Genomic DNA, 13938 nt, shown 5'->3' with positions numbered 1-13938 from the left:
CCTGTGCGTCCGGAGCCCCGCAACGGGAGAGGCCACAACAGTGAGAGGCCCGCATACCACAAAAAAAAAACAAACAAACAAACAAAAAAACACCTTTAATATCTCCTGCAAACAACTCTTATAAACCAATGCCACCATTTTATTTAAAAACATCTTGACTAGTTTTGTGAAATGGCTAAATTAGACAGAATAGAAAATACCAGTTCATTAATTTTCACTTATATGGTTACCCAGAATTAGGCAAACTGTGAGGTTAAGGGCACACAGTTTGCCAGACTGCCAGGTCTGCACAAGACTTCTGACACCAACTGTAGTTTCTGGGGTTTCCCTAAACTACCCTCAGATTCGAGAATTTACTAGAAAAACTCACAGAACTCACTGAAATCAGTTATACTCAGAGTCACATTTATTACAAGGCAGGAATACAAATTAGAACCAGCCATAGGAAGAGAGCATAGAGTGGAGTTTCAAAGGGCTCCAAATTCAGAATTTCCTTGTCCCTAGGACACATTAACCTCCCAGAATGAACATGTAGCAATATGTATGAAATATTGCGCATGTAGTTGAACTCAGTCTCTACAGGTGGACTTAAACACTACTAAGACTATCAAGTGTGGTCAGTCCCCTTCTGAGTCATCTTGTGAGCATAAACTATCAGTTGTGGTCTCATGGGTCTACCATGAATAGGAAATTCCAAGACTTTAGAATTACCTCCCAGGACTTTCCCAGCGGTCCAGTGGTTAAGACTCTGCCTTCCAGTTCAGGGGGCGTGGGTTCGATCCCTGGTCGGGGAACTAAGATCCCACTTGCCATGCGATGTGGCAAAAAAAAAATTTAAGAAGAAAACATGAAAAGAAAAAAGAATTACCTCCCAAGAGTAGGGACAAAGGCCAGACCTCTCTTTGTAGGCCAGATTCCTTATTACACAAAGGTCTTAGTGGAATAAACTAAAATATGATTTTTGCTTAATTAACTACTAAGTATTGACTATACTGTGAACATAATTTTATAGCTAAGAACTCTGTCCTATTTATACTAACATTCTTATTCAGTCTATAATTGGTACAACATGGTCTAACATCACAGTCCTTGAGACCAACATGGTAAAAATATGACCCTTTTTTTTTTTTTAAATAAAGGATTTCAAGTATGTATTATCATTTGTGAATTGTTCTTGTATGTTTTGATAAGTCTGTGTCTTTGAGACTTAGTTTTATCTGAAAAGTTTTCATTTTACTCAGTAGTTTTCAGCTGGGACCAGTTTTGCCCTCCAGAGGACATTTGGCAGTGTCTGAGGACAATTTTTGTCACAGCTGAAGGGGGTTGCTGCTGACATCTAGTGGGTAGAGATCAGTGTTGCTGCTGAACATTCTACAATGCACTGGACAGCCCCCATAACAAAATTATCTGCCCCCAAATATCAATAGTGCCAATTTTGAGATACCCTGATTTAAGAGTTACTTTCTTATTGTGCAATTGCGTCTTTCTGTATGTTCTCTATATAATGCATTATATTTGAATAAATTCATATGGAAATGGGGACGGGGAATCACCCATAATCCCATATGATTGAGAATGAAATACAATAAAGAAATCCCACATACACGAATACACCAGAACAAAACAAACAAAAGTAACTGGAAGAAAATAAGATAGTATGTTCATCCCAATTTGAATAACTTTTTTTTTTTCCAATTTGAATAACTTTTTAACTATTAAAAGAAAAAGGAAAAAAGCTATTGTCTACTATATAAAATAACTTGACACTCTGGAGTTGAAAAGAATTTGTTTCCATGTATGTGGAGAAAAGCTTCTTATTAGACAATGTAAGGAACTGACTTAAATTTATGAAGACTGTACAAATAATCAAAGGTTTGATTAGCAATTTATACAAGGGGAAACAAGTAAAACATTGAAGAGTCATTCCACTTCACATGAGAAATATACATGTTTGTTGAATGAAAAAAAAAAAACCTTGAGATATATCCCTGGGTCTGCTAAACAAGCATAAATAAATGAAACTGATAAAATGCTACTGGTTGAACTTTGGAGAAATTAGTATACAAGTTTTTGATGTGATTATAAATTAGCTGTTTTGGGCAGAGAGTGAAAAATGTGTAACATGAACCTTAAAACTAATAGTCTTTTTGGAAAAATAATTTAAGAGCTCAAACTATTTGACAGGAGCATTTATAGTTGCTGTTATTTTTAAATTAATTTTTAGTGTAGTAAAATATACATGATATAACATTTATCATTTTAACCATTTTTAAGTGTACAGTTCATTGGAATTAAGTATATTCACATTGTTGTACAACCATCACCACTGTCTGTCTCTGTAATTTTTTTGTTATTCTAAACTAAAGCTCTGTATATAATTATTTTGCATAATAATGAATTATGGTAAAGAACTATTATAAAGTACATAGTTGGGAAGCAGTCTGGTCTTGAGGACTTGGATCTGTGTCCTGACTCTGCCACTTAACTTATTTGTATTGTCTTACAGAAATATTCTATCTGTTATTGTAAGGCTCAAAGTAGTAAGCTTGCAAAGAAAATTGTACAGAGTTGACTTTGTAATTAATAAGAATCCAAAGAGGTTATAGTTTTATGAATAAGTTAATTGGTATTATTTTAAAATAATTTAAAATGAAATTAAATATATGATAAAGATTACATTGGCAATTAATTAATTAATTATTGGAAGTAGTTTTAAGAGTTTGAAGTACTGTCCACGTTGCATAAATTCTTTGGAAAGGACTTTGTTTAGTGTTACTTCAATAAACTTAATTATTTTTTCAGGTCTCTACAGCAGAACAATGTCGTTCTTCCCCCAAAAGTATGATTTCTTGCAATAAAAAATCCCTGTATCTTCCACAAGAAATGTCAGCTGTCTATATAGAATTCACAGAATATTACTATCCAGATGGAAAGGATTTTCCAAGTAAGAGAGTTTCCTTTTTTGTTATTGTTTGTCCATTACTTGGGAAGTTGATTTTTTCTTGCTAAGTTTTTGAGTATTATAAATGTGAAAAAAAAAAAAGTCTATTGTTCTTTGCCCTTGTAATCATTGTGTTTAGTATATAACTCTAGTATAGCATTTTTACTTACTTATTATTTGTTCATATGTTCTTTTCCCTTACTAGCTTGTAGCATCCTTGATATCAGGAACCATGTAGTATTCATGCTTCCTTTTATCCCTGAGGTTTGACTCATTTTTGTTCTTAGTAGCTGTTGTTAAATGAATGAAAGTTAGGTTATTGTAGAATAAGGTCATTTTTTTTCTTTAGTAAAGCTTCATTTATATTTCAGCTACATAAAACTCTATTTCATTAAAAAATGAATAGTGAAGTTATCTTTTTAGTTATAGAGAATTTGGGAGGCTAGGTTTTGATACCCAAATGTATACCTTGGACAACTTTTGGCACTTGTCTTCTTTTCTTTTCTTTTTTTTTTTTTTTAAATAAATTTATTTATTTATTTTTGGCTGTGTTGGGTCTTCTTTGCTGTGTGAGGGCTTTCTCCAATTGCCGAGAGCGGGGGCCACTCTTCATCGTGGTGCACGGGCCTCTCACTATCGTGGCCTCTCTTGTTGCGGAGCACAGGCTCCAGATGCACAGGCTCAGTAGTTGTGGCTCACGGGCTTAGTTGCTCCGTGGCATGTGGGATCTTCCCAGACCAGGGCACGAACCCGTGTCCCCTGCATTGGCAGGCAGATTCCCAACCACTACGCCACCAGGGAAGCCCGGCACATGTCTTTTGTTAGAAACATTGAATTACATGAATTTTTATTTGTAAGCTACTTTATGATTATACATTTGTATTCTTTGCTATTGTCTCAGTTCATCTAATTCTTCAAACTAAAATTTACCTTTGTTTATGTGGTACCTTTTTCATTATTTTGGTTGAAAATCATAGTTGAGAAAAAGTGTTTAAACGAAATAGGTTATATTATTTGAGGAAAAAAATTTTTTTAAAGTGGAACTCCAGATTCTTTGACCTACTTAGCTCGTTTGTTTAATATTCACTTAATATAGGTTTTTAGTTTCAAAGGGAATTTCTGATGCTCATGCCTTTGTTGTTAAATTTAAAAAAAGATATCCTTTGGAGAAAGAAATTACTTTGGAGAAAGAGATGTCAAACTATTTTATCATTTTAATCCTCATTTGTAATGACCTTTTAGTATCTAATTTCCTCACCATCTTCATGCTTTTCAGTATTCTTTTGTGTATTTCAAAGTTGTTTTCTCTTCTACCTCCTTGACTGAAACAGTGAGAAAATTAAGATAGGTTAAGGCATTTGCTCAGCACCTTATGAAGAATAAAATGGCACAGCTGAAACTCAAGTATAGGTCTTCTAAATCGAAATTCTTCCTACCCTTCCCCCCCAACTATATTTCACTGCCTCCCCAGGTTATTCACAACTATTTACCTGTAATTGGATAATCCCATTGTTTCCAGAACCCAACCCCCAAATTGTTTTCCTTAAATAATGTCTCATACATTGAACTAGTAACTTTTCTTCAGACTAAAGCCTATAGTTTCCAGGATTTCAGACTTCTAATCTAGGTTTATTTCTATCAGTTTTGTTAACATTCATCAAGGGAATTGTAATCCCATTCTATAATCTATATGTTTTTTTCTGATAAAAATATAAAACTCCTCCCAGCAATTTAAATCTTAGCTACGTAGGAGTGAAATTGGTTGCTTACGTTTAACTGTTTTCAACTTTTTATTATGGAAATTTTCAAACAGATATAAAAGTAAAGAACATAGTATACTGAATCCCCATGTATAGGGATCCATTTTCAGTCCTCACATTTCGTCTTTCTGTTAAGTGATCCAACTTTAAAAATATATAACCTTTTTTTATAATTGTAAATGTAACATACATTCATTATATTAAAAAAAAAAGAGAAAATGCCAAAAATTTAAAAAATGCCTGTGAGCCTACAATTTAAGAGACAACTTCTACTAACATAAGTGTATCAGTTTGCTAAGGCTGCCATAATAAAATACCACAGACTGGGTGGTTTAAACAACAAATTTATTTCCTCACAGTTCTGGAGGCTAGAAGTTCTAGGTCAGAGTGTTGACAGGGTTGTTTCCTCAGAGACCTCTTTCCTTGGCTTGTAGATGGCTGTCTTCTCACATGGTCTTACCTCTGTGTGTGTCCATTTTTAAGCTCTTCTTATGACACCTGTCATATTGGACTAGAGCCCACCCATATGAACTCATTTTTACTGTAATTGCCTATTTAAAAGCCCTATCTCCAAATACAGCTAATTCTGAGGTATTAGGGGTTAGAACTTCAGCATATCAATTTTGAGGGTATGCATTTCAGACCATAACAATAAGTATAGTGTTGTTAGTCCTGTTTTTAATGTATACGTTTCTTTAACATATTTGATTTACATCCTGTCCTTTTCCCTTAATGATCCTAGTTTCTACAAGTTCATTTTAAATATCTTTAATAGCTATGTAATAATCTATTTCATAAGTAGACCCCTGTTAGAAACTGCAAGTAGATCTTTCTGCTGCTTAGTGTACCAGATTTCTTCCTCTATCCCAGCCAGATATGCAGTCAGGGTTCTTCTATCCTGGACTACATTTGCTATCTAGTTCTCTCTGTGGCTGCCATCATTACTCAATCTATATTTGAGATTCCCTCCCCTTTCTTCCCTTGACATGATCGCTTCAGCAACCCACTTCCTTACTATCCTCAGAGATAAGCACCTCCACATCCCAATAAGATGTTTCTGTTTATATATATAAATATAAATATATATATTTAAATTTATTTATTTATTTATTTATTGGCCGCATTGGGTCTTCATTGCTGTGCGCAGGCTTTCTTTAGTTGCGGCGAGCAGGGGTTACTCGTCGTTGCAGTGTGAGGGCTTCTTATTGCGTTGGCTTCTCTTGTTGCAGAGCAGGGGCTCTAGGCATGCGGGCTTCAGTAGTTGCGGCACACGGGCTCAGTACTTGTGGCTCGCAGGCTCTAGAGCACAGGATCAGTAGTTGTGGTGCACGGGCTTAGTTGCTCCACGGCACATGGGATCTTACCGGACCAGGTATCGAACCTGGGTCCTTTCTCTAGTTGTGGTGAGCAGGGGCTACTCTTCGTTGCGGTGCATGGGCTTCTCATTGTGGTGGCTTCTCTTGTTGCAGAGCAGGGGCTCTAGGCATGCGGGCTTCAGTAGTTGCGGCACACGGGCTCAGTACTTGTGGCTCGCAGGCTCTAGAGCACAGGATCAGTAGTTGTGGTGCACGGGCTTAGTTGCTCCACGGCACATGGGATCTTACCGGACCAGGTATCGAACCTGGGTCCCCTGCATTGGCAGGCAGATTCTTAACCAGTGCACCACCAGGGAGGTCCCAAGAGGGTAAAGTTTTTGAAGTTTGCTTCTTGGTGACTGTAACAATAGGAAAAGAAATCAAAACAGTACCTCTTATTTATACAGTTAGTTTTAGATTAAACTGCATACTTTTTTTTAACATCTTTATTGGAGTATAATTGCCTTACAGCGGTGTGTTAGTTTCTGCTGCATAACAAAGTGAATCAGCTATACATATACATATATCCCTATATCTCCCCCCTCTTCTGTCTCCCTCCCACCCTCCCTATCCCACCCCTCTAGGTGGGCACAGAACACTGAGCCGGTGTCCCTTCTCAACTTCATCCCAGCTTACCCTTCCCCCTCCCTGTGTCCTCAAGTCCATTCTCTACATCTGCGTTTTTATTCCTGTCCTGCCCCTAGGTTCTTCAGAATCTTTTTTTTTTTTTTTTTTTTTAGATTCCATATATATGTGTAAGCATATGGTATTTGTTTTTCTCCTTCTGACTTATTTCATTCTGCATGACAGACTCTAGGTCCATCCACCTCACTACAGATAACTCAATTTCGTTTCTTTTTATGGCTGAGTAATATTCCATTGTATATATGTGCCACATCTTTATCCATTCATCTGTCGATGGACACTTAGGTTGCTTCCATTCCCTGACTATTGTAAATAGAGCTGCAGTGAACATTGTTGTACATGACCCTTTTTGAATTATGGTTTCCTCAGGGTATATGCCCAGTAGTGGGATTGCTTGGTCATATGGTAGTTCTAGTTTTAGTTTTTTAAGGAACCTCCATACTGTTCTCCATAATGGCTGTATCAATTTACATTCCCACCATCAGTGCCAGAGGATTCCCTTTTCTCCACACCCTCTCCAGCATTTATTATTTGTAGATTTTTTGATGATGGCCATTCTGACTGGTGTGAGGTGATACCTCATTGTAGTTTTGATTTGCATTTCTCTAATGATTAGTGATGTTGAGCATCCTTTCATGTGTTTGTTTGCAATCTGTATATCTTCTTTGGAGAAATGTCTATTTAGGTCTTCTGCCCATTTTTGAATTGGGTTGTTTGTTTTTTTGTTATTGAGCTGCATGAGCTGCTTGTAAATTTTGGAGATTAATCCTTTGTCAGTTGCTTCATTTACAGCAATTTTCTCTCCCATTTTGAGGGTTGTCTTTTCGCCTTGTTTTTGTTTTCCTTTGCTCTGAAAAACCTTTTAAGTTTCATTAGGTCCCATTTGTTTATTTTTGTTTTTATTTCCATTCCTCTAGGAGATGCATCAAAAAGGATCTTGCTGTGATTTATGTCATAGAGTGTTCTGCCTATGTTTTCCTCTAAGAGTTTGATAGTGTCTGGCCTTACATTTAGGTCTTTAATCCATTTTGAATTATTTTTGTATATGGTGTTAGGGAGTGTTCTAATTTCATTCTTTTACATGTAGCTGTCCAGTTGTCCCAGCACCACTTAGTGAACAGGCTGTCTTTTCTCCATTGTATACTTTTGCCTTCTTATCAAAAATAAGGTGACCATATGTGTGTGGGTTTATCTCTGGGCTTTCTATCCTGTTCCATGGATATATATTTCTGTTTTTGTGCCAGTACCATACTGTCTTGATTATTGTAGGTTTGTAGTATAGTCTGAAGTCCGGGAGCCTGATTCCTCTAGCTCCGTTTTTCTTTCTCAAGATTGCTTTGGCTATTCGGGGTCTTTTGTGTTTCCATACAAATTGTGAAATTTTTTGTTCTAGTTCTGTGAAAAATGCCCTTGGTAGTTTGATAGGGATTGCATTGAATCTGTAGATTGCTTTGGGTAGTATAGTCATTTTCACAGTGTTGTTTCTTCCAGTCCAAGAACATGATATGTATCTCAGTCTGTTTGTATCATCTTCAGTTTCTTTCATCAGTGTCTTATAGCCGTCTGCATACAGGTCTTTTGTCTCCTTAGGTAGGTTTATTCCTAGGTATTTTATTCTTTTTGTTGCAGTGGTAAATGGGAGTGTTTTCTTAATTACTTCTTTTTTTCCAATTTGGATTCCTTTTATTTCTTTTCCTTCTCTGATTGCTGTGGCTAAAACTTCCAAAACTATGTTGAATAATAGTGGTGAGAGTGGGCAGCTTTGTCTTGTTCCTGATATTAGAGGAAATGGTTTCAGTTTTTCACCATTGAGAACAATGTTTGCTGTGGGTGTGTCATATATGGCCTTTATTATGTTGAAGTGAGTTCCTCTATGCCTACTTTCTGGAGGGTTTTTCTCATAAATGGGTGTTGAATTTTGTTGACAGCTTTTTTCTGCATCTATTGAGATGATCATATGGTTTTTCTCCTTCAGTTTGTTAATATGGTGTATCATATTGATTGATTTGCGTATATCGAAGAATACTTGCATTACTGGGATAAACCCCACTTGATCGTGGTGTATGATCCTTTTAATGTGCCGTTGGATTCTGTTTGCTAGTATTTCATTGAGGATTTTTGCATCTATGTTCATCAGTGATATTGGCCTGTAGTTTTCTTTCTTTGTGACATCTTTGTCTGGTTTTGGTATCAGGGTGATGGTGGCCTCGTATAATGAGTTTGGGAGTGTTCCTCCCTCTGCTATATTTTGGAAGAGTTTGAGAAGGATGGGTGTTATCTCTTCTCTAAATGTTTGATAGAATTCGCCTGTGAAGCCATCTGGTCCTGGGCTTTTGTTTCTTGGAAGAATTTTAATCACAGTTTCAATTTCAGTGCTTGTGATTGGTCTGTTTATATTTTCTATTTCTTCCTGGTTCAGTCTCGGAAGGTTGTGCCTTTCTAAGAATTTGTCCATTTCTTCCAGGTTGTCCATTTTATTGGCATATAGTTGCTTGTAGTAATTTCTTATGATGCTTTGTATTTCTGCAGTGTCAGTTGTTACTTCTCCTTTTTCCTTTCTAATTCTATTGATTTGAGTCTTCTCCCTTTTTTTCTTGATGAGTCTGGCGAATGTTTTATCAATTTTATTTATCTTCTCAAAGAAACACCTTTTAGTTTTATTGATGTTTGCTATTGTTTCCTTCATTTCTTTTTCATTTATTTCTGATCTGATCTTAGGATTTCTTTTCTTCTGCTAACTTTGGGTTTTTTTGGTTCTTCTTTCTCTAATTGCTTTAGGTGTAAGGTTAGGTTGTTTATTTGAGATGTTTCTTGTTTCTTGAGTTAGGTTTGTATTGCTATAAACTTCCCTCTTAGAACTGCTTTTGCTGTATCTCATAGGTTTTGGGTTGTCATGTTTTCATTGTCATTTGTTTCTAAGTATTTTTTGATTTCGTCTTTGATTTCTTCAGTGATCTCTTGGTTATTTAGTAGTGTATTGTTTAACCTCCATGTGTTTGTATTTTTACAGATTATTTTTCTGTAATTGATATCTAGTCTCATAGCATTGTGGTCAGGAAAGATACTTGATACTATTTCAATTTTCTTAAATTTACCAAGGCTTGATTTGTGGCCCAAGATATGATCTATCCTGGGATATGTTCCATGAGTGCTTGAGAAGAAAGTGTATTCTATTGGTTTTGGATGGAATGTCCCTTAAGTATCAATGAAGTCCATCTTGTTTAATGTATCATTTAAAACTTGTGTTTCCTTATTTATTTTCATTTTGGATGATCTGTCCATTGGTGAAAGTGGGGTGTTAAAGTCCCCTACTATGATTGTGTTACTGTCGATTTTCCCTTTTATGGCTGTTAGCATTTCCCTTATGTATTGAGGTGCTTCTATTTTGGGTGCATAAATATTTACAGTTGTTATATTGTCTTTTGCATGGAATATCTTTTTCCATCCCCTCACTTTCAGTCTGTATGTGTCCCTAAGTCTGAAGTGGGTCTCTTGTAGACAGCATATATATGGGTCTTGTTTTTGTATACATTCAGCCAGTCTATGTCTTTTAGTTGGAGCATTTAATCCATTTACATTTAAGGTAGTTATCGATATGTATGTTCCTATTACCATTTTCTTAATTGATTTGCATTTAAACTGCGTATTTTTCCATCAGTGAAGCAATGAAAGATGTTTTCTGTCTCTCCAAATGTGTTTGCTATCATCTACATGTAGTATCACTTTAATCTTGTAAATAACATTGCAAAACCTTTTAATCTTAATTTAAGAAGAATGAAATTTGGTTAAAATGTATTTTTCTTTTCTCAGGGAAGATTTAGAACTATCAGTTTATTAAAAATCTTTAAAAATTTTTTTTCTTCACAGTTCCATCTCCCAACCTTTATAGCCAGCTGAATGCACTACAGTTTACTGTGGATGAAAGAAGTATTCTGTGGTTAAATCAGTTTCTGTTGGATTTGAAACAGAGTCTTAATCAGTTTATGGCTGTGTACAAGTTGAATGACAATTCAAAATCTGATGAGCATGTTGATATTCGAGTTGATGGCTTAATGCTAAAGGTACCATATAAACAAGTGGCTGTGAGAACAAAACCATTTTTACAGAATAGAAGTTATTTCCAGGATTTAAGATGGGTGCTCAAATATAAGTCAACTTCATTGCAATATTAATTTTGATTTTGAAATTTGAATTTTAATTTCAGTTTTCAATTATGGAAGCTTTAAGAGACTGCTTCCCCGCCCTTCCCTATCCCTTCTTTCTCTACTTTTCTTCTTTTTTTTTCCCCCCTGCTCATCCATTTGGAGGTAAGCAGTAGAAATAAATTTAAATGTCTTTTTTTTTCTACTTCTTACTAGAGCTCATCCATTTGGAGGTAAGCAGTAGAAATAAATTTAAATATCTTTTATTTTCTACTTCTTACTGGAGCTGATAAAAATTTTTTAAGAAGAGTAAATAATACAGTGACACTTTTAAGTTATATCTGGGTTTTATTTGTTACATTTTTTCTGCTATTAATATCCAAAGATAATAGAAAGTTGTGTTTTATTAAAGCCAAGTAGTTAATAATCAGAATTCCATGGATATTTAAACTTTAAAGGAAGGAAGCTAAAAAAAAAAGAAAACAGTGTAGTGTAGTAAATAGAATAAGATTTGGGCATGGATGAATTTTTCAGTTTCTAGCTTTGTTGCTGGTAGACTAAATTTACATACCCTTAAATTCTTCTCTGTAAAATGAGATTAATAATACTCAACAGTTGCATTGCAGAAATGTTTTAAAGATCGTTTCAAAGACCTTAAAATATTCAATATAAAGAGACACACTTTTTAACATTTATAATTATAATTAAAACACAATTACATAATGATCTTTACATTTTGTGAATATGGGCAGTTTGAGTTTTAAAACCAGTCAGTTTGAACTCTTTGTTGTGAATATTTTGAGGACTGGGCTTAATTATCTGTAGAAAATAATTTTACTAAATCGTTTGACCTATACTCCTAAGTTTATTTTATTAATAGTTTTCTCCCAGAAAAGTGATTCTAATGACAGTTATCCAGTCATTCCATTTACTTATCTAGTCATCCTCCAAATCGCTTGGATTTAAAATATTGTAACAAAAAATTATCTTTTCCAAACTTTGTGCTTTCTTATTTACTCAGGGTGTATATATACTCAGGGCATAGGAAGCATTTAATAATTGATTTAATTCAGTTTTGTTCCTTTTATTTTGTGACATATTGTCTACAAATATGTATATGTGTGTTATGTACTTTATTCATTATTTATGGGTTTTTTTCCTTTGGTTCTTTTCTTAGTTGTTAATCATTTAAGCCTTTTTCATTTGGTTTAATAAGATTTGGGAGGGAGAGTATTTTATGTCAAGATAGAAAATTGGTGTTTTGGGGCAAAATGTCAAAAAGAATTCCTGAACCAAGTCATGCTCTTGATTATTTTATCTTCAAGATATATGGATTTGTAAGTCAGACTAGATTAATGTTTTTTCTCGTCTAGTTTGTCATTCCTTCTGAAATGAAATCTGAATGTCATCAAGATCAACCACATGCAATTTCTATTCAGAGTTCAGAAATGATTGCTACAAATACAAGATACTGTTCAAACTGTCGACATTCTGATTTAGAAGCTTTGTTTCAAGACTTCAAAGATTGTGATTTTTTCAGTAAAACATATACCAGTTTCCCCAAATCTGGTGACAGTTTTAATCTTCTGCATCCAATCTTTCAGAGACATGCTCATGAACAAGATACCAAACTGCATGAAGTTTATAAAGGAAATGTTACTCCTAAGTTGAATAAATACACTCTTAAAACTTCTGCTGCCACGGATGTTTGGGCTGTGTACTTTTCTCAATTTTGGATAGATTATGAAGGGATGAAAAGTGGAAAAGGACGACCAATAAATTTTGTAGATTCTTTCCCTCTTTCCCTCTGGATTTGTCAACCAAAAAGGTACGCATTGTCACAAAAATTGCTGCAGACTTGTAATCAGATATCTCTAAATACATCACAAAGTGAGTCTAGTGATCTGACTGGCCGATGGAAGCGGAAAAAGCTCTTGAAGGAGTATTATAGTACAGAGTCTGATCCCTTGACAAATGGTAGTCAGAAACCTTCAGATACATTTTTAAGATTTTCCTCTTCATCATCAGAGGCAGATATTCATGTCCTGGTTCACATTCATAAACATGTCAGTATGCAGATCAATCACTACCAGTATCTGCTCCTGCTTTTCCTCCACGAGTCACTTATTTTGCTTTCAGAGAATTTAAGGAAAGATGTAGAAGCTGTGACTGGCAATCCAGCTAGTCAGACATCCATTTGCATTGGAATTTTACTTAAAAGTGCGGAAGTGGCTCTTTTGCTTCATCCAGTAGATAAAGCAAATAGTCTTAAGTCTCCTGTTTCTGAAAGTGTGAGTCCAGTGGTTCCTGATTATTTGCCTACAGAAAATGGAGAATTTTTGTCTTCAGAAAGAAAACAAGTTAGTGGTATAAAACAAATTAGAAGTGTAACTGTTAATCATATGTCAGACAACAGATCTATGAGTATTGACCTTAGCCATGTCCCTTTGAAGGATTCTTTGCTTTTTAAATCAGCTAGTGATACAAATCTGCAAAAAGGTATTTCTTTTCTGGATTATTTATCAGATAAAAATTTAGGGAAAATAAGCGAAGATGAAAGTAGTGGAATTGTTTGCAAAAGTGGCTCAGGAGAAATTGGATCAGAAACAAGTGGCAAAAAGGATTCGTCTTATACAGATTCAAATAGTGTCTTAAACTACAGAGAAGACTCAAGTATGCTGTCATTTGATAATGGTGGTAATCAGAACATACTTTCAAATAGTTTAACTAGTAAAGAAAATGAAACCATAGAGTCGATCTTTAAAGCTGAAGATTTGCTTCCAGAAACAGTTTCACTCTCTGAGAACATGGAAATCAGTAAAGAAGAAGCACCCACAGTCGGAACACTTAAATCACAGTCATCTTTAAGGTAACAACTGACTGTTAGAATTTGGGGTGGGGGGTTTGTTTTATTTGTGTGTGTGTGTGTGCGCGCGCGCACGTGCATGCGCACACACGCACGTGCGTGTACTTGTGGGTATATTTTGGCTTTGGACAGAAAACCATGATACATGTGGCATTGTTAGAGCTAACACATGGAAGAGTAGGGTTTTCGAAATATGAAAATACTTTAAGCTTATATAATTTTAAAAATT

General features: G+C 35.1%; 1 protein-coding gene across 1 annotated transcript in view; it reads left to right on the top strand.

Moving 5' to 3' along the window:
- BLTP3B (bridge-like lipid transfer protein family member 3B) overlaps window positions 1-13938 on the top strand; it is a 100076-nt gene that overhangs the window by 63986 nt on the left and 22152 nt on the right. The window contains 3 exon segments of the mRNA XM_024127218.3: window positions 2803-2944; window positions 10569-10762; window positions 12217-13712. Of these exon segments, the coding sequence (XP_023982986.1) occupies window positions 2803-2944; window positions 10569-10762; window positions 12217-13712 (1832 nt within the window).

The sequence above is a fragment of the Physeter macrocephalus genome, chromosome 6, assembly GCF_002837175.3.
Source record: "Physeter macrocephalus isolate SW-GA chromosome 6, ASM283717v5, whole genome shotgun sequence".
NCBI lineage: Eukaryota > Metazoa > Chordata > Mammalia > Artiodactyla > Physeteridae > Physeter > Physeter macrocephalus.
The sequence above is the reverse complement of the archived record's forward strand: the minus strand, read 5'-3'. Positions and strand labels throughout refer to the sequence as shown.